The 21,264-nt window shown below is 47.6% G+C and overlaps 1 protein-coding gene across 1 annotated transcript in view; it reads right to left on the bottom strand.

Moving 5' to 3' along the window:
• PAX5 (paired box 5) overlaps positions 1-21,264 on the bottom strand; it is a 181,813-nt gene that overhangs the window by 64,786 nt on the left and 95,763 nt on the right. The window contains exon 7 of the mRNA XM_032396898.1: positions 11,007-11,136. Coding sequence (XP_032252789.1) covers positions 11,007-11,136 — 130 coding nt within the window. The remainder of the gene's footprint in view (positions 1-11,006; positions 11,137-21,264) is intronic.

The raw sequence follows: 21,264 nt of genomic DNA, 5'->3' as shown, positions 1-21,264 counted from the left end.
GGCATACACACTCACACACAAACAATTGAGCAAATGAGGTCACCAAATCACAAGGGGCAGAGCTGGGATCTAAAGACAGGCAGTCTGGCTCCAGAGTCTATATGAGAGATGGTGCAGTTTGATCAGCTTCCACAGACCCCAGGGGCTGCTAGTGTAACTGTGCTGCGGGTGAACGTGGAGAGCTCTGCTTGGATACCTCTGATGACATGGAGCTTACTACCAATAGAAACCACAGAGTGCAGAAGTCAGGAGAAAAACCAGCTCTGCTACTTGCTGATGTGTGACCTCAAGCAGTTTCTTTAACTGATAGCTGGGACAAAAAGAGTACCTATGTTTCACAGAATGAGGGATGAAATGAAGCAAAGCACATAACAAATGCTCAATATTCACTATCATTGTTATTATCTCCTGAGGCAGCCTATTCCAGTTTCAGAGAGCTCAAACTGTTAAAAAGTTCTTCGCACTCAACTAAAGCTTGCCTCCCTGTGGCTTTCCCTGATGTGCTCCTAGCAACCACACCTCACCCCCCACAGCCCTGAGCATAGGAGATGCTGCAGGGCCCCAAGTCAGCTGTCTTATGCCACCAGCGCTGGGGGACAAGGTACCCTGCCTGCCCTCCTTCCTGGACCCTGTCCTTCTCTGTCTGCAAGCCCCGGTATCAAATGCTGATAGAGATTCACCCCTTAGCCCTGAAAACATGGACCCTCCAACCTGTATTGCTTGAGAAAAGTTCATGATGATTCGTCCAGAACATTAGAGAGGATGGAAGTTCTGTCCCTATTGACATGTTGGGTGTCCATAAAACATGGAATAAAATTTTCAAAAAATTGAACAACAGTATGAGCAGTAAAAAACCATTTGTAGGAAATAAACCACATGTATATAATCTGATATATATGCAGAGAAGAGCTTCTGGAAGAACACAGACCAAACCGACTCTGATGGCATCAGCAGAATAGGTTAGGGATGGGGTGAGGGGATATGGTCACATGCAGCTATATACACTTATGTGCCACTTGGCTTTATTGCACCATGGACATGTATTATGTTGTGATTAAAAAGGAATCATGAGGGGCGCCTGGGTGGCTCAGTTGGTTGAGTGTCTGACTCTTGTCTCAGGGTCTTGAGATCGAGCCCCTCATCAGGCTCCATGCTCAGCACAGAGTCTGCTTGAGATTCTCTCTCTCCCTCTCCCACTGCCCCTCTCCCTGCTCGTGTGCTCTCTCTCTCTCAGATAAATAAATACGTGTTTGTTTTTTTTTAAAGGAATTATGAAAGGGGTATTGCAAGAGAACAAACCAAGCTTCAGAACAGAAGCTTGGAGTCCCAGGCTCTCCCAGAACAGCCTAGACATGGCCTCCTCCACAAAATGTTCCCCAAAGCCCACAGTCAAAGAGAGGCCACCATTCCCTCCTTGGTGCCCTCACATACCATGGCTTCTCCCATGGTATCTCTCTTTTTCTTGTTTATTTTGTTTTGCTTTGTACATTTGCCTCCCCCATCAGACTATGAGCATGTTGAGGGCAGGGACTCTACAACCCTCGAGGCTCAGGCTAGGCTATGGTCTGACAGGAAGGAGATGCTGGGTTTTGATAAAGAGATGAGTGAGCAAGCGATTGAATGATGAATGGCAGCTCTCTGCAAGTTGCCAGGCACTACAGTTTGGTATGTTTTCTCCTCCAGATAATGGCAAGGCAGTGTGATCTCTGACCAGGAGAACAAGCTAATGAAATTGCTATTTTAGGAAGATGGATCACAGCAGGGTGGGCCGGGAAGCTGGAGGCCCAGAGACATGTTCGAAGGCTATTTGGAAAGGTCGGTTTCCAAGCTGCTCGCAAGTGTAAAAATCTATGAGTGCATTACCAGGACGGCCATCCAGCTTTGTTTATTTTTATCCTACAAAATACAAGGTCAGAAACAACTACGGCACTTTCTGCTGAAGTTATTTTTTTTAATTGACACTGCATTTCCACAAATATTAATTCATTTATTCAACAAATAGTTCTTAGGAACACTGTGCTAACCTGAAAGCAAATCATATTTTCCTTTGATGTGCATTTTAATTATGGAGATACCTGAATTTCATTTTGGCTTCAAAATGATCAGACCTTCAGCTTCTCTGAACCTCTGAATATCCTTCCAAACACTAAGATTCCAAAATTCCAGGTGTCTATAGAATCTATAACTGTAAGTCTATTTAACAATCCCAAACCAAATACTTTAAACCCTAATCGGATTCGCCTTGAATCTTTCTAGAATGCGAATAGCCTTGTATCTCTGGGGAAAGTTCCAATCTCACATGCTGAGTTTTCTCTACAGGTGTGGTCCCCTGAAGCACAACATTTCATTTGGAGAGAATGTGACATCACTACACTGGGATGAAATACCGTGTTGTTGCACGTTCTCGAGAACTTATACTCAGCACCCCAGGCCTTCCTCACGGGATGGGTTCCACGCTGAGCTGACATTTGGGGAAAGCCATTCCAGGCAGGCAGAACGGCCTGGGCGAAGGCCTGGAGTCAGACACAGGCAAGGCCAGTTGGACAGCCTGTGGGCAGCCCTTCCTGGCTTCACAGAGGGATTTTCTGTGGGGGCAGGAGTAGGAACAAGAGGAGGCGAGGAATGATAGGGGCTGGAGCAAAGTCAAGAACTCATAAGCCCACAGCAGTGGCTGGCCTGGTAAATGACTGAGCTGCCCAGGAGTCCAGGGCAAACGGGAGATCGCCACACCGTCCAGAGGGGCGGCCACTCACAGCTCTACCGAGCGTGGCTATATGGCAATGTGGACCCAAGGGGGACAAGGTTTTCAATTTTCCAAGACAAGTGAGACGTTTTAATCTTTATGTTAAATCTCCTGACTTTCAGGCACTTTTAAATTTAACTTTTTGATAGTCACATATTGACATTTGAAAAATTAAACATGTAAATGGTATTTGGTAAAAAGTCCTCTTCCCATACCCAGTTCACTGCTTCTGCCTAAACATGGTTATTAAGTTCCCGAGTATCCTTCTAGGGTTTCTTTATGCATGTGTGCACAAATACAAATATGCATTCCCATTGTCCTTCTGTTCTTTACACAAAAGGTAGCATTCTGTACACACTAGTCTTGCTTTGTTCATGAATAATGTATCTCGAAGATCCTTTCCTACCAGGACATAGAGAGCATCCTCATTCTTTCCTACAGTTGTACAACAGTGCAGTGGATGGCTAAACTACTCCTGACTTCAACAGTTCCCTGATGGACATTTGGGTTGTTCTCCTCTGATCTTTAAAATGTTAATCTAAGCTTTTTTTTTTTTTAAAGTTTAAAAAACACTATGCAGACCAAACAACCTTTGGGCTGCACTGTGGGTATACAGAATGCCAGCTGAGGAGGTGTTGGGCCGTGGCTGGGTCTATGAGTTCATAGCGTAGATGCCTATCTGGACTTTGCAGACCCTTCAGGCTGGGGTTGCTAGTGGGAAAAGAAATCAAAATCACTTCAGTGGAGAACGGCTTCAGGTAAGTACTGCTTGAAGATTCTTTGCCTTTGAGGTGGTGAAATCCCCATCACCAGAGGTAACCAAGCCCTGATGTAGAAAAATCCTTGGGTGGGTGAAGAGAGGGGCCGCCTAACCTGTGAAGTTAATTCCCACTGATTTTAAGAGCCCCTAAAGCCTGATTATGGGCTGGGCCCCACTAGCAGCAGAGAGAGAACTAAGAAACAGTCCCACCCTTTCCAAATCTCACTCACTCATTCATTTTACAGTTAAAAGGCATCTACTGAGGCTGGATCTTGTCAGGAATACCTTTCCCCCAAATCTTCCCAAAGCTTCTCATCACTGGGATCTCAGATCAAATGCCACCCTTTTAGAGAGGCTCTGCTTTGTTCCCCACCCCCACTCACCATTTCTCTTCAACCAGGTTTCTCCAAAACAGGAGCCATGACGAAATTAAGTTTTTTTCCCTCTGGTTGCTGTGAATTGTCTGGCTCTTCCCAGCAGGTAAGCCGGTGAGGGCAGGGACTGGCCACCAGGACAACCATCGTCCTCCAGCTGGGCACATGGTGGGAGTCCAGTACACAGTAACTATTCATGTTTTGCTCTTTTCCAGCGCACACAACTTTGACACCCCAGCATTGTCCATGGGATTCCTAGGCAAGCTCCAGGGCTGAGCCCTTGGTTATAAGATATGATGCTATATTGTAGCTTTAATTATATTTTTGGGGGCATCTTTGGCAGACTGGATACATAAGGAATTTCTCATATTTTAGTTTTTGCTATTCGTTATGATTTCACTCTGAGGTATTTCGTTGGGTCTGACTGAGCCTCAAAGGCCCATGACAAACAGATCCGAGGAAGTGCTCCCCGTGGACAGATGAACAAGTGGTTAGCCATTCAGAGTGGCTTGGCACTGGCCAGACTTTTTGGAACAAAAGCCCAGAAACACACTAATCACTACCATCTGTTGAGTGTATATAGGTGCCAAGCACTGTGCTAAGACTCTGCATGGACCATGCATGTTATCCTCACAGGAAGCCTATGAGCGTGTTCTGTCTGGGCTTTGTTTTATAGATGGGAACTTGGGCATGGAGGTTAGTAACCCGCCCAAGGTCAGCCAGCCAGAATATGGTGACATTGGGCTTCAAGCTAAGCAGTCTGGCTTTCCTGCTGACATTCTCAATTACATGCTAGAAGAAATGCCCTCTGGAAATTTAGACTGGGATTTTTTTTTTTTTTTTTTTTTGGTCCATCCCACCACATAATGGCAGCAGGCCACAAAGGTCAGGGCTCTGAGTGAGCCCTAGTTCCAGCTCTAACTCACTGGATGTGACCTTGAGCAAGTCACCTCCCCTGTCTGGACCTGGGTCTCCCCAGCTATCAGGTGAGCAGTTGGACTGCATGACCCTCCCACCCTGCCCATCTGTGGTCGAGATGTTTGTCCTGAGGGAGGCTGGGAAGTGCCAACACGGGCTCCTGGACCCTCCAGATTACCTTCTCCCTCAACTACCCACACATCCTCAGATGCCCCTGTCAAGGTTCTCAAACTCTCTCCCCACGCTGTCTCATTATATCCTTGCAACAGCCAAAGGAGACATGCAGGGCAGGAATCACCATCCCCATTTCATAGACAGGAAAACTGAGGCCCAGAAGACAATCTTTTTGCTGAAGGATAGGACAATTAAGTGGGAAAGTCCAGGCTTACGCCCATTCCTCTGACTCCCAATCTAGTGCTCTTTCCTCCAGTCTTCAGCTATTGCTGATGAAAAAGGCAGAGGCAGAGGGCTTTCTTGGGCTGCCAAGTCTGGGGTATTGAGGCTCCAAATGTTGAACCTAGGGGTACAGCAAATCAGAGCTGCTGGTCTTAGGGACTTAGCATCATTCTGTCTTTGTGGGTGCTCATCTGCAGCCCCGCTATGGTCTCTTTTGCTTAGAGGGGACAGTGCCCAGGGCTCCCCCTGGCCCTCCACCACACCAAACTTATTTGAGGAGAAGAAGCCTCCCTCAGTCTCCTCCCTCCATTCTAACAGCTGATGCAAAAAGATGGTGCTCAGGGGAAGAAGGCTGGCAAGGATACAGGCTACCCCCGTTCCTTTGTTCTTCCAGGCAAAGGTCAGGTGGGCAGCGCTGAGGGCAAGACTGCTGGGTCCTTCAGCAGTAGGGAGGTGAGCAGAAGCAGGGAGCCTGGCATCCCACCCGCTGTCCTCCCTGGCAGGTAGGCGCAGTGGCTGCTCCATCGGCAGGCCTGTGGCCCAAGGACACACCTGCAGATAATTAGTCCCAATCAGGATGGTCCCAAACTGCTGATGATGCAGAAATGAGCTGGCCATGTCACTGGTTTGCAAATGGTGAGCAGTTTCTGAACCGTGGCCCTGGCTGGTAAAGCAGGAGTTTAACTTAATATTTAATGTGGCATATAAACGATGGAGAGAAATCGACTTGTTCTCTAATGAGATCTTCCCTGCACAGCACGGAGTGTAAGGGCCGAGATGGAGCAGGATGGAGGCCACCTCCCCCACCCCACCCCCACTGACCCCTCCCCCGGACTCCAGCTAGAGCCCTGGGCTGGCTCACAATCCAGCTGAGCACCAACTACGCTCTGGGCTCTGTGGGGAGCAGAGAAGGTAAGGCGTGGGGCTGGTCTCCCCGTAGAGTTCAGAACTGTGTCAACACATCCACGAACACAAGTGGAATTCAATCACTGCCCCATGGTCACATGGAGGCCATCCTAACAGCTCTTGGGGGCATTCCTTCAAGGTGTTCTAGCGCTTCTCAGTGGGGTCAGCAACTGCCCCCTAGAGGGTGTTTGGAAAATTTGTTGGGGCTTTTCAACGATTGAGAGGCATCACTGCCTTGCGGTGGAACAGTCCCCACTGTGAAGTTTCCTTTCATCTTGCACGACTGTCATGTCCTGCCCAACAGGACAGGTGAAAAATCTGTTTATAATTATTTAAATCTAGCACTGAACTTCATTTGCATATAAATGTGAACTTGCAATTTCCATGGTCTTAATATACACTGAATTTTCTAGGAATGCAACGACTGTGTAAACCGAGCAAAGCTTGTACCTTAATATTTTACTTGGAACTTTGCCAGGAGTTCCTCACCTATTCATAAAATCATGCTCACTGTATGAGTAAGTACGAGTCCCTAAGCCTGCTCAGGGCTGTGGCGTTCACAGTGATTCTGTGCACGGGGCAGGCCCTGAACTACTTCATTATGTCTTGCAGTTTAATCAGGCAGAGTATTTACTTATCAAAGTACATAGTATTTTTTTAAAGATTTTATTTATTTATTTGAGATAGAAAGAGAATGAGAGAGCACGAGCCGCGGCACAGAGGGAGAGGGAGAAGCAGATTCGCCACTGAGCAGGGAGCCCAACTTGGGGCTCAATCCCAGAACTCTGGGATCAAGACCCTAACTAAAGGCAGATGCTTAACCAACTGGCACCCAGGCGCCCCCAAAGTACATAGTATTTAATTATAAACAATTTCACTTTCTTCCTGTATCTCATAATTAAGGCGTTATTTTTATTTTATTTGAAATCAGATGTGAAGATTGTTTTTATGAACTTTATTTTAGGAGAGTAAAGGGGCATTGTTAATATCTGCTATCCCAAGGGGATGCTGGCTGGGACTGGGCAGAGAACCCCAAAATCACAATGCCTCATAAAGCAGGGGAAGGACTAGGGAATCTACAAGCCTCTGACCTGCCTGTGTGTGCCCGTGCCTCTGTGTGTGTGTCCTTTATATTTTTCCACACCAACGGGATCATACTTCACACAGTATTTTACAAAGGATTTATTTACTTAAAAATATATCTTGGACATTTAGTCATTTTGGCATAGACAGCTCTACTTAATTCTTTTTAATTGGTTTAATCGGTTGCATAGTATTTTGTGCTATGAAGGAGCCATAATTTATTTAACCAGCTCCTATTGACAGACACTGCATTGTTTCCATTTGTTTGCCATTATAAATAATTCTGAATTTTACATCACATACAAAAGACTTACATTTTTAACTGCCATTTGTATTATTTTTTCTTTGTCTTTTATAATTTGGAACAGATTTTTAAAGCTTTCTCCACTCTAAGATTATAAAAAGTATCCCTCGTTTTTTTCTAGTTTATTATTGGTTTCATTTTTTACGAAGTTTAGATCAACTTGGAATTTTTTTTTGATATAAAAAGTGGGGTATCTATCCAACAAACCCAGTTGTCCGAACACCATTAACTGAATGATTTATTTTTACTGATTTGATAAAGAGGACACGTATTGAATGGAGCACTGGGTGTTATACGCAAACAATGAATCATGGAACACTACACCAAAAACTAATGATGTAATGTATGGTGATTAACATAACATAATAAAATTAAATTAAAAAAGAACAAAAACAAAACAAAACAAAAGAAATACTACATTTATAAACACCCACATATAATTTGGATCCATTTAAGGACTCTTTATGCTATTATATTTGTCTGTTTACTTTAGTTTCAGTTACAAATAGCTTTAGCGGCGCCTGGCTGGCTCAGTCAGGAGAGGGAATGACTCTTGATCTCTGGGTTGTGAGTTCGAGCCCCACACTGGGTATAGAGATTACTTAAATAAATAAATAAATAAATAAACTGTAAAAAACAAAAACAAAAAATTGTTTTAATTGCTGCTGTTTTATCATAATGTTTTTAAATAGGCTACGACTTTTGCTCATTTCTCTATTTCAGAATTTTTTAGCTATCCTTGAGTGCTTATTCTTCCAGTATTTTGTATCATTTAGACATGTTCCAAAAAAAAGAAAAATTCTGCCCTAGTTCGATTGGGATTGCGAATGAGTAGATTACTTAGGGAAAACTGACATCTTTATGATACTGAGTTTTCCTGCCCAAGAACAAGTTATATCTCTCCATTTATTCTTTTATGTCCTTAGTGGAGTTTATTTTATTTATTTTTTTTAAGATTTTATTTATTTATTTGACAGAGAGAGACACAGCAAGAGAGGGAACACAAGCAGGGGGAGAGGGAGAGGGAGAAGCAGGCTTCCCGCAGAGCAGAGAGCCTGATGCGGGGCTCGATCCCAGGACCCTGGGATCATGACCTGAGCTGAAGGCAGACGCTTAATGACTGAGCCACCCAGGTGCCCCTCTTTCATGTCCTTAGTGGAGTTTAAAGTGAAGTTTATTCCTCAGCATTTGGGGTTTTTCTGGTGCTATTGTTAAAGGACTCTTCTTCTATTATTTTTCTAGCTAGCTATTTGTTTACTCACAAGAAAGCTAATGATTGTATTTATAATTAGAATACTTCTAATATTTCAAAATCAAGCATATGGTTATGCAAAATCAAGACATGGGTGAACTTTTAAAAAATCGATTGAATTTTTCAAACAAAATGTATTTATTTATTCTTAGAGTGTGCATGAGAGAGGGGAGTGGGGGGGGAGGAGCAGAGGCAAAGGGAGAGTGAATCTCCAGCAGACTCCCTCCTAAGAGTGGAGCCTAACACGGGGCTCAATCTCACAACCCTGAGATCATGACCTGAGCTGAAGCCAAGAGTCAGATGCTCCACTGACTGAGCCACCCAGGTGCCCCTGAATTTAAAAAAATTGTAATAAAATAAAATAGCTCAGAATTGCACATGATCATGAAGTGGTCTTAGATATAGTAAGAGCTCTTCATGTAATATAATACTGATTTTTCCCAACAGCTTTCGTCTGCCACCTCATATCTTGCTCTCATAGCCCTATATGGTCCTCTACAGAAATACCCTTCAGTGATGAACACCCAGAAAAACACACCTCTGGGGAAGGGCATGCCAAAAAACCCATTTTCTCTATTTTTCCCAGAACAAGGCAGAAAATATTTCTTCCAATGGTACATTTCTATACCATCCACTACCTGAGTGCTTTTAATATTCTACAGCAGGTAATTTAATGTGTTTTCAGGAAAGATGAAAGTTAAAAGCAACACAAAGAGTAAGAATGGGTCAGAGACTAGAATTATCTCCAAAATTAAAAAAAAATTTAAAGATCAAGCATCATTCGGACTTCACTCTGGAGTACGAATAAGTCTTTGGTCAAAGGTTTACCTGAAAACTCAATCCATGCCCAGACCTGCTGCCTGGGCCAACTGCAGCCTTCTGGGGGAGAGGACCTCAGGGGATATCTGTGCTGTCAGTAAAGCCTCGCTCTAACTGAGGCTCCCCAGCCTCTATACCTGTCCCAATGCTGACACTTCCCCACCTGCACCAGCTCAGCTGCCTCCAGGTTCTTGTCAGGATGGGCAAACAGGACCTCCACTGTCTGAGCCCCATGAGCCCCAGTGCCAAACTATCAGCACAGGTCTTAGAGTTAGGTTCTCACTGTCTTGGAGCCTATGTGACATCCAGCCCCCTCCCCAAAAGTTCTAACCTAAGCCCAGTTCCCAGCGTCCCTGACATAACCATAGCCCACCTATACTTCTAAGAACCCCTGTCTCTGTTACTTCTTACCACGTCCTGCGTATCAGCCTACAGGGACATCCTGCTACCCTGGGCTGGACGCCTAGGCTCTGGCCTAAGCGCCACCCCCAAGCCTCCCACTATCTGTCTGTCTAGTATCTGAGACTGTTTCCTGCCTGCCAACTTGGACAAACTTCCAGAGTCTGTCCTCCCATATTATCCCACTGCTGCTGGAGGAGGAAGAGGTATCTACTCAGCCCTTCTAGTCCAGCCCCTTCTGCAGCACCAAGCCTCACAACGATGACCAGCCATCATGAGAAGGCTCTGAGAGGAATAATAACAGCAACATGTATTGGGTGCTTGCTATGTGCTAAACAAGAGCCGAAGCACCTTATATGTATTGACGAATTAATCCTCGCAACAACACTATGGGTCAGGCGCTATAACCATCCCATTTTAGGGTTTTTTTTTTTTTAAACATGGCCCAGAATTCTTATATAATTTACCCAAGATTAGAGAGCTAGTCAATGGCAAGTTCAAATCCAGCAGTGTGCCTCCAGGGTCCAAACTCTTTATACTGATAGCTAAAGAGGCTGGCCCTGGGCCTTCTAGAAAGGCAGCTATTTTGCATCCACCAAGCACCTTCCAGCCTAAACCTCTTGCCCTTCTTGACTCAGCCTCTGCCTGGAAATCTGAAATGTCAATGACAGTTTGACAGAAGTCTGCTCTTTCTCAAGTCTCACCAGCCAGGGCTGTCCTTCTCATGAGAAGGACTGAACGCCAGGCCCTACCCACAGGAGATCCCAAAATCACTGAGGCTCCTCTGTCATGGGCCTCCCCTGCCGTCTGTCCCAACCCATGGTCCATTTGGCATTTGCTCTCCTCTGGCTTTATCAGAGCAACAGAAAGCCATGTCTCATCACAGTCACAACCCCCAGCCCCAGCAGTCTCCTGCCTGACCAATTCTGGGACCTCATAACCTTATTAAAACAAAAAATGGCCAGTCAAGTCCAAAAGCACCAAGCCACTCTTCCCACCACGCAGGCAATCTCAGTCTCTCTCTCTCTCTCCTCCACCCTAGATGCCCTCACCTGTCACAATGGGGTAGGACTGCGGCCCAGGCACGCTGCTCCCGATGTCGGCGGGGGTGGGACTGGTCAGGTTGGCCTTCATGTCATCCAGCCCTCCAGCCAGCGAGGCCATCGCTGAATACTCAGTGGTCTGAAAGAGGAAACAAAACAGAGAAAGCTCAGTATCAAGACTCCAAAGCACCTCAGCCAAATGCCAGCACCACATTCTGGGGTTCAGCCACCTCGCTGGGTTAGCCCATGCAGACGCCAAGGCCACCCCAAGTGTTGAGAAGGCAGGTCCGGCTCAATAGAACAAGACCGGTATCCAAACTCAGCAGTTCTCCCCCGGGGGGAGGAGGTGGGCAGGATTCAGAGCAGTTGCACGAGAATCCCACCCTAGCTTCCTGAGGCTGCAGGTGCCACCACCCAGCCCCAGCGGCCACAGATGGCCTCTTCCAAGCAGGGAGGGAGAGGTCAGTAACCAAAAGCAAGGCAGAAATAAGAGTCTTGTTGCCAAGAGGATGGAGAGAAAAGTGTCTGATTTCAATGCTCTTAAACCACAGATGCAGAATCACAGAAGCAAGGTTAAGAGGAGTCCAAGACATCATCATGCCAGGCCTTCAATTCGTAGATGAGTAAACTGAGGCCCAAAGCGAAGAGGGCTTTGTCCACAGCCAAGAGGGCAGAATCCCAGTCCAGAGAGTCGTCCTCCAAAAACTCTCACTCAAAATCCAAAACAGTAAAACCAAACGAACCACGGGTTTGGCGAGTGTTTTTGAGTCCCGAAAGCATGTGAGCACCTGTCTGCTGAGAACTGCGGGGCGCACACCTCAGATTGAGCATGGTCACGCCAACCATGGGCGCCTGGCCCACAGTCGTGCTCCTTTCGTTAAGCCGTTTCATGAAATCAAAGCTTGTGATGAGTCATTTCCTTGGCATGCAAGCCACCATCAGAGTGGTCTCCAGAAGATGCCAACCTGGGTCTTCACATTCAGGGACAGACGAAATGAGAAGCATGAATGCCAGGTCTCTTCCTTCCACCCAACCCCCAGGCTGATTTTCAGGTAAAGAAAATATTTACAAACACCTAAGCCAAAGACTTTGGGTGTGCATGCCAAATTCTAGTGTGAGCAGTTCCCTCCAGGACCCTGGCCTTGCCAATGGAGGGCATATCCCTGTCTGTCCAGGCTTATGTCCTTGGCAGACAGGGAAAGGGAAGCAAGCAGTCTTGGGCACCTTGGGTAGGATGCTGAGGACTGAGCCACAGGGCATGTAACCAGGGGAGCCCCTGGGCCAGTGGCAGGCAGATGGGACTCAGACTCAGGCATATTCCTGGTGCTTCTCTCAGCCTATGAATTAGAAAGAATTCTTGGGCAGCTCAAACTGGGGTGGCTGGCAGCCATGAGTCCACGAGGTACCGCAGGCCCAGGCATCGTGCCATGAGCCTCACTGAGGACAGCTTTGTCCGGAGCTCCTGGGGCTCTCAATCATCTCCAGCAGAGGCTGATTCTGAAACACGCAGAGAAGAGCACAGGTTTCTAAGGGAGAAGGACAAGATAGGGACACGCCTCTCGACATCAGGAATCACTGTAGAGCTGTAGTAATTAAGACAGTGTGGGATTGGCACAGGGACAGATAAATAGATCAATGAAATAGAAGCGAGTCCAGAAACTGATCTGTGCATATATGGAACCTTGATATATGAGAGAAGGGATGTACAAATCAGCAGGGAAGGATGGACTCTAATCAACAGGGCGGGGGTAACCAGTTATCCATTCAGAAACAAGGGGGAAAAAAGAAATTGGATCTTTACTTTACTCCAGACACAAAAATCAATTCCAGGTGGATTGGAGACCTAAATGGGAAAGGCAAAGGCATCTAACGTGGTCGGCTCTAGGTCCAGCCAAAAATCCTTGGGAACAAGTGGTCCTGGGATGCTCACACAGGTTTCTTGGTTACTGTGAGGACAGGAGTGGGTCCCAGTCATCCTGCCGCCCTGATCCGATGCCTCCTCCTCCAGGAAGTCCTTCCTGACTACCATTCCGTAGGAGGCAGGTGACCCACCTTTGCTCTGCTGGCCCCACCAAGTGGTCATGCCAGGGCAATCAGAACCACAATCTTCACACCCATGTCAAAAACTCACATTTATTGATCACTTGCTCTGTGTGAGGAGCTTTACCTGAATGTTCCATTTAATCCTCACAGTAACTCCATGAAGCAGGTTCTATGTTATCCCCATTTTACAGACGATGAAACTGAGACCTATGATAGAAGGTAAGCAGCTTGCTTAAAGTCACACAGCTTCTAGGTGCCACAGCCAGGATTCCAACCTGGATCCATCTGACTCCAAAGTCTTGACAATGACTCTAATGATTTTTATACTGTGAGGCCTGATCTGTTAACAGATGCGAAATCAATTTGCTAGTGCCAATATTTTAAAAAATGAAATTAGAATGGACTAGAACAGAAAATACCCAAGGTTCTCACACACAGCAAAAGTCCTGTTTTGGAAATCTTGGTTTCACATATTAGTGGATACAGGTATACTAGGTGGAGATGAGGATGTCTTTCTTGCTTCAGGTCAGGACCAGCAAAGTTTTCATTCCACACAGCAAGGAGCTGTTGGGAAACGGTCACTGTCTAGACTTCATCCCCCACAGAATTGGACCTGGTCATGGCATTAGCTGCCTAATTTGCTAAAAAAGGAACTCGGAAGTAAAGCTCACTGGAATGGCTCCTTCAGTGCATTGTCATGAGCAAAAAAAAAAAAAAAAGAAGGAGGTCAAAACAAATCTGTAAGGGTTTCTTCCAAGATGGTGTCTTCTGGAGTTCCTGGGACTCTGGGGTAGAGGACAGGCCTTCCTCCTCTCTGTATTACCAGTGCCCTTACGGAGGCCTGAGCATAATGAATGTTCAGTGTTTATTGAGCCTTTCTTGTGCGCAAGACGACATGTGAAGACCAGACATGCTCTCTGACCCTCATCCACAAACCCCGAGGGAAAAGACACATGGCCCAGAAGCTTTATCCAAGAGGAACAGGAGTGCAGAACCATTCATTGACCATGGAGTGGGAAGTGGTCAGGACAGGGCTCTTGGGCAGGCGGCACTGAACCTGGGTCTGAGCAATCCCCAACCCCCAAGGCTGATAAGTGCTGCAGGAAGGCTCAGAGGTAAGAGGACAGGAGTGATCTGGAAACAGGGCACATGCCAATCGTTGAAGGAAGTGAAAGTAGAAGAGGCAAAGATGGAAAGGTAGTTAAGCTGGGATTCAACTCTGATGGGCTTGCACAGGGAACACATGGATGAACACATGAATGAGCCATCCTTAGGCGGGCCAGACAGCAATCTCAACCAAAAGTCAGCATCCCTGAGCCCCTCTGTACCCCACTGCCAGACCTACCCCCTTCCTGGACTCCAGGCTGGGCAGCTGGGTCTGCAAGGGAAAGCCTTTATTTCCCCCAAGAAAGCAGAACCAACCTGGCTTTAAGAAAATTGCAAGAGGGTGACCAACGGGGATATTCTGCTTCTTAATGTTTCTGATGCCCAGTTGGAAGGGTCTTTTAGCTATTTGATTTTGTTTTGGTCAATAAATTCACTGTCAAAGTTTGTCCAGTCACTTTGACAGTTGGGTTTGGATCCCCTTTCCAAGATAAAAATCTTTAACTTGTGTTACACATGTGGTAGGAGGTCCAAAAATCCAGTCTCCCAACCACCACTGGCTGCCAGAAGGTAGAGTGAACTTCTCTAAAGAGTGGGGGCCCTGGGGACAGGGGACTTGGAAACCCTCCCTCAGCTGCCCTTGGCTATCTGTAACTCCCACCACCACCACGTGGCAGGGCTTGGCCCAAACCTAGACTCTCTTCTTGGGTAGGATTCCACAGCTCTTACTCTGCTCCTGCGTGAGCCAGGGGATGCTAACATTTAGTTTTGGTGTGTAATTATTCCCTGAGTCCTCGTCACTGCCTGTCCCTTGGAGCTGCTGCTGATTCTCTCCAATCTCCTGGGCTCCCCTGCTCCTCAGCCACTCCCGGCAGTCCTACCCCGGCCTGGAGGACTTGTAGAGAACTCCTACACTGTCCACAAGATGCAGCTCCAACGTCACCTCCTTGGGGAAGCCATTCCCGGGTCCCCTACGTCTACAGAGAAATAGTGACTCTTTGTCAATGCTTCCTTACGTCCACAGACCTCCATTACCATACTTCTACCATGTTTAATGGCCGTTTGTCTATCTCCCTCTAGGCTGCCTTGAGATCATGGAACAGGGAACATCCCTACAGCCCCCTAAGCGCTTGGTGAATGAATATACGGTCCAGTAGCATGACATTAGCCACAACACTCAAAAATTAACTGAGAAGTGTTTGAACAAGAACCCCAAGTGATATGCTAACCTTCCCCTGCCCCTCTCCCACCTTTCCCCTCATCAAGTCAGGTGACCAGCAAACAACGTCCTTGGCCACCATGTGTTAAAGCCTCTGGGAAAGTGCTTTCACTGGTCTGTGAGAAGATATCAGGCATTCAACATTAGTTAGAGGAAATAAAAGAGCCACACTAAGGACTTTTTTTTTTTTTAACCTCAGAAAACACTGCCCTTAAGAATATTCAAAGTCCTTGCCAATCCCTCCTGCAGTTCAGTGCCCCTGACGTTTTGTTTTCCTCTCCTGATGAGTAGTTAGCCTGCCTGTGGTTGAGCAAGAGGAACACTGGAAACCACGGTTTGCCCCTTTTTGCTTTGGCTGCCAAGAAGCTCAGTCAAATTCAGTGTTCAACCACCGCAACCACAGCATTGCTGGCACCTGGCGTTAGGACCCACCCTCTTCCGCCACGTCATTTCTGAACTTTTTTTCAGCCTTAACGTACTAACTTAGGTCCATGCAATTGTTTGTTTTGCAGGACACCTCGGGTCCTTTGTGAAAGTGGAGACTGGACGAGGTAAAAAGAATGACAGAGAAAGAAAGCCGGAAAGGAAGGTCAGGAGACAGGAAGAGAAGAGAGAGGGAATAATCGGTGCCTCTGGTAACCGCGACAGTGCACTTCCACTTCTCTCAGTTATCTCGGGGGCCGAGGGCTGAGTTGACGGAACACGACGGGGGGGACGGGTCGCATGTACGTAAGTGTGCTGGTGCACCCACGTGCTCGGGAACAGGGCCCCCCTCCTCCCACCGCTGGCAGTCACAGCCAATAGCTGTGTTCCACACTTCTGACTCCTCTGAGCCCTTGGGGTTCTTTCTTAGGATGCTATTTGGGGCTTCTGCTCCCTTCCCATCAGGGCCGCCTGGTGCCATCCTTGACCATGACCCAGAAAGAGAAATGAACTGAGGACAGCACTTCACAGACTGTCCACTCCAGGGCAACCAACGGGGATAAAACTCTTTGCCCGACAGCCACCGATTCTTGTAAGGCCTCAAGGTCAAGACCAGCAAGTATGCACACCCTCCTCACAGATACCAGGCTCCAGATGATGGCAAGTCTTGAACTCTCCAGTGTCTGAGCTAGACAGACACTCAGGGTCATTTTCCCCGACATGGAGAAACTGAGGTACAGGGAGGGGAATGGACTTCCTCAGCTAATTTTTATCTGTCTCATGTATAGCCTTTGACCTTGTGGTAGAAAGAACTGTGAACCAGGAGTGATAACACGGGGTTCTCACCCCAGCTCTGCCTCCCTCTGTCCTGTGTGACCTCAGGCAAGCCAGGCCAGCTCTTGGAGCCTCATTTTCCTCATTAATAAAATGAGATTTAAGTCAAACTCCTTGCTGCCTGCCTGCCAGGGCGGGTGTGAGGATCTGAAGGATAAGGACAGGGATGGCACTTGGGAAGCTAAGCAACACAAGGGATAAGGAATCCTAGAAGGGACTCCAGGAGGCACATGCCCCGGGAAAATGGGTGCTGGGCGTCATTTGGGTCCCTAGGAAATTACCTGGAAAAGGACTGCCTGGGGCTGCACCAAGTATTGTCTCATCAGCACGGGGCACCACTGCCATAGCATGGAGGAGAAAAGAAACACAGACACGTGAGAAGGAGGGCAGCACGAAGGAGGGCAGGGCATGGGGACGAGGCTGCAGGGCTGGCTACCTCAGATGGCTACCTCGGCCCAAGAGGCTTCCCCGTCCCTGCTGAGCTCCTCCAGGCTCACTGCCCAGCCTCAGGTGGCCCTCGGGAGCTGGGCCAGCGCCAGGCCAGCCACTCCCATCCAGACACCTGCCCACCGACACACCTACCCAGCAGAGGACAGGAGCTGGAGTGGGGGAGCTGTGTCCCCAGGGCCTGGCCTGATGACCTGAGACTGAGGAGGCAGAGTGGTCTGGATGCCTCGGGCAGCTGGGGTGGAGCCAGGGCCTGGGGGCAGCTGTCTCCCTTCCCTGGCCTCTGCTTCCCCAGCTGTCTGAGGACTTGTACGTGATCTCCAAGTCCCCTGCCACCGCTGATGGCTCTTTGCCTCTCTAAGTGGCCACAAGACAGAATAGGGAGTCCCTCTTTGACAGATGAGCTCCAACGCAAGAAAGAGAGATGGAGGGGATCCGAGAGGTTGGAGGACACTTGAGACATATCAATCGGTCGCAATGTGGACACTGACTCCCACAAGTAGACTGTAAAAAATATGAATGTAAAAGAAAATATTATGGCGTATTACGAAGCTATCATAAATGCAAATACAGATTGTATATTTGAGCTATTTGAGGACATTATAGATTTGCTAACTCTTTAGGGGTGATAACGGTATCATGCTTATGCTTGTTAAGGTCTCATCTTTTAAAGCGTCATTCTAAAACATTTACAGATAAAATGATACAATGTCTGGAGTCTGCTTCAAAATGAAGTTAACGAAGTTCGCTGCCATTAACAGATTGTGGTCTATCTATGCAACGGGATACTACACCACAGTACAAAGGAACAAGGCACCGATGCGTGCTGCAGTACAGGCGAGCCTAAAAGCACGCTAAGTCAAAGACGCCAGGTACGGAGCCTGGGTGGCTCAGTCGGTAAGCGTCTGCCTTCGGCTCAGGTCATGACCCCAGGGTCCTGGGATCGAGTCCCGCGTCAGGCTCCTTGCTCAGCGGGGAGCCTGCTTCTCCCTCTGCCTCTGCCTGTCCCTCCTGCTCATGCGCCCTCTCTGTCTCTCAAATGAATAAGTTTTAAAAATCTTGAAAGAAAGAAAGAAAAGAAGAGAAAAAGAAAGAAAGGAAAGAAAGAAAAGAAGAAAGAAAGAAAGAAAGAAAGAAAGAAAGACGGCAGCAGATACCAGTGGGGTGTCCCAAACTGTCACACAGAAAGCAGAGCAGGGGTGGCTGGAGCTGGAGCGGGAACGGGCTTTAACTACAAATGCACACGAAGGATCTTCTTGGAGGGAAGGAACTGTTCTAAAACTGGACTGTTGGTGGCACAGCTCCTTAAATTACTAAAAATCACTGACCTGTATACTTCAAATGAGTGAATTTTATGATATAAAAATTAAAATTCAATAAAGCAGAGTATGGGGAGAGTAGGCCACACTCTGTGGGTTAGTGAAGGTGTTGCCCATTCTACCCAGGCCCCCTGAATCCAGACGCCTGGCCGCCATCGGGGGAGGAGTATGGCTAAGGAAGCCCACCAGCCCTGAGGCCAGGAAGACAGGGTTCAAATCTGACAGGCCAAATTCGTGCCGTGTGGAACCAGGCCAGGTGCCTCACGTTCTCGGCTCTTCTCTCATGTGTAACATGGGGATATAGGGCCTTCCTCCCAAGGTCATGAGAAGGCACAAAGTCAGTGATAAGAATGTCAAGTCCTAGAGGGCAGTCCTTTTTACTCTCATATTTTGGGTTCTCAGGGCCAGACGTGTAAACAAACAGCACTTGCAAAAAGCTGCAGAGGGCAACAGGAGGGATCTGTGGTGGGGGGTCTGTTCTGTGTCTCAAGTCTATCCCCGCCAATACCCCAACGTGATACTGTGATACTGCCTGGCGACGTATCGTCACTGGGGGAAACTGGAAAAGGGTATATAGAATCCTTTTGTATTATTTCTTATAACTGCCTGTGAATCTACAATGATCTCAAACCCAAAGTCTAATTTAAAAAAGTAAAAAACAAAAAACGAGGTTTTAGCATTCCATCCCCACTAAACCTAATAAAGATGAATTAAACTTCTAAAAAATGTTTGCTGGGGCGCCTGGGTGGCTCAGTGGGTTAGGCATCTGGCTCTGATTTCTGCTCAGGTGGTGGTCTCAGGGCCCTGGGATCAAGCCCTGCCTGAGGCTGCTTGTCTCCCTCTCCTTCCGGCCCTCCTCCTGCTCCTGCACTCTCTCTCTCTCTCAAATAAATAAATACATTTTTAAAGATAAATAAATAAAATTTAAAAATGATTGCTGGGGTTGCCTGGGTGGCTCAGTCGATTAAGCATCTGACTCTTGATTGACTCTTGATTTTGGCTCAGGTCATGATCTCAGGGTTGTGGGATCGAGCCCCGCGTTGGCTCCAAGCTGGGCATGGAGCCTGCTTGGGATTCTCTCTCTCCCTCTCCCTCTGCCCCTACCCTCCCTACTTGCATGTGTGCTCTCTCTCTTAAAAAAAAAACAAACAAAAAAAAACAGTTTGCTGTAAGGGGGTGCTACAAATGACACTTGCAAAAGTACTCCATAATCTACAGCGGTACTGTTAGTACTGACTGGGGGAAAGAACTGCCAAGGATTCTGAATGGCCTCCCCCTTCCAGGAAGCCTTCCCCGATTCCCCCTCCTCCATGTTCCTAGAACATCTAAGTGGTCATACCTCTGCCCACTACACTTACCACTTTGCATCATACACCTAGTGGTTTAGGGTCCTCATCCCCCCACTGGAGTGTGAACTTCGTGAGGATGGAGCTGTGTCCCCTCCTCTTTGTCACAGCAGCTCCTGGTCCAATGCCCAGCTCTGAACAGATGTGACATAAATGCCTATGGAACCAAATGAACTGGGACAGGTACCACGGCCCGGCTTTGCCAACAGTACCAGAGGTGCTTCCCAGGGTCACTGAGAGGGTAAGTGATCTCAGGGTGCTTTTATTTATCAGAAACTACCAGGGGCATGGATGAGACATGCTCTCTATTCATTTGGCTCTCCAGATCTGTGCCCATGCTTGGGCCACGATGGACTGCCGTGGAATCAAATCAGGAGATTTGCAAAGTTTAACGGACTCATCTCCCCCTACTGTTTGCATCCTGCCAGGCACCCCTCCAACACACCTCCAGACACACTCCCATGTGGTGTGGAATAGCAGGGGAAGCCCCGGGGAGGGGACTGAAATTAGATAGTTTCTGTCCAAGAGAAACTTTTCTAGCAATGACTAACCAGGAGGCCTCCTATTCCCCCCTGACCACTTAAAGAATTTTAGTGAGCCCCAAATCTCAGGGCCCAAAGGAGCTCAGGAGTTATGATGAAGGCTGATCTTTTATCTGATGCTTGAAACCCACCAGTGACAGAGAACTCACTACTTCCTGAAGCAACCACTGCATGGCCACCCAGCTTGGCTATGAGGAAGTGCTAAATCTGTCCCCTTAGGCCTCCCTACATTGGTCTTAGGTGTGCTCTCGGTGGCTCCAGTTCCAACAAATGTCCTCTTGGGCCCCCGGTGGCAGGGCTGTTCCCTCCTGGACCCAATGCAGGGCCCCCCATGTCCTCCACTCCTCATTCTGGACATGTTTCTTTGGGGCATAAGAAGCTTGCTTTTGCTTTTCTGGTGACCTCATCACCTGGCTGACTCATGCTGTTCTCAATCAATGCAGAGCTCACTACAAGTTCATTAGAAATGGAAAATGATTATGTATATGATTTTGCTTAAGTGTTCACTTTCTCCCACCCCTACCCTGGTGCTTACAAACTCTCCCCGGCTTCACGCTGCTTCCAGGTAATGTTGACCTGAACCGTACAGGCCCCAATCCAAATTCCAACCTACTTTTCCAGCTTCCACTCCAATCTACCCTACTTCTCAAACATCGTCTTCTACTCCAACCACACCACACACACTAGTCCCTGAAAGCCCATGTCAGTACCTTTGCTCACACTTCTTCCTATCCCCACCCCAGTTGAAATCCTTGTCCTCTATGGTCCAGATCAAATGGCATCTGCTCCCAATGCTTTCCTGTGGTTGAAATAGATTATTCCCTTCTCTGAATCCCCACGGCGCTCTCCCTGGGCTTCCTTCAGGACACTGTTCCATGCTACTTTACTCTAGTAATTTGGGACCGTGTCTGTTCCCACTCTGAGATGGGGAGACCCCTACAGGCAGCATCCTGCCTGGTTTGAAGCTGGATCCCACCAGTAGGCCTGGGC

This window comes from Phoca vitulina, unplaced genomic scaffold (genome assembly GCF_004348235.1).
Source record: "Phoca vitulina isolate PV1807 unplaced genomic scaffold, GSC_HSeal_1.0 scaffold94, whole genome shotgun sequence".
Lineage (NCBI taxonomy): Eukaryota > Metazoa > Chordata > Mammalia > Carnivora > Phocidae > Phoca > Phoca vitulina.
The sequence above is the reverse complement of the archived record's forward strand: the minus strand, read 5'-3'. Positions and strand labels throughout refer to the sequence as shown.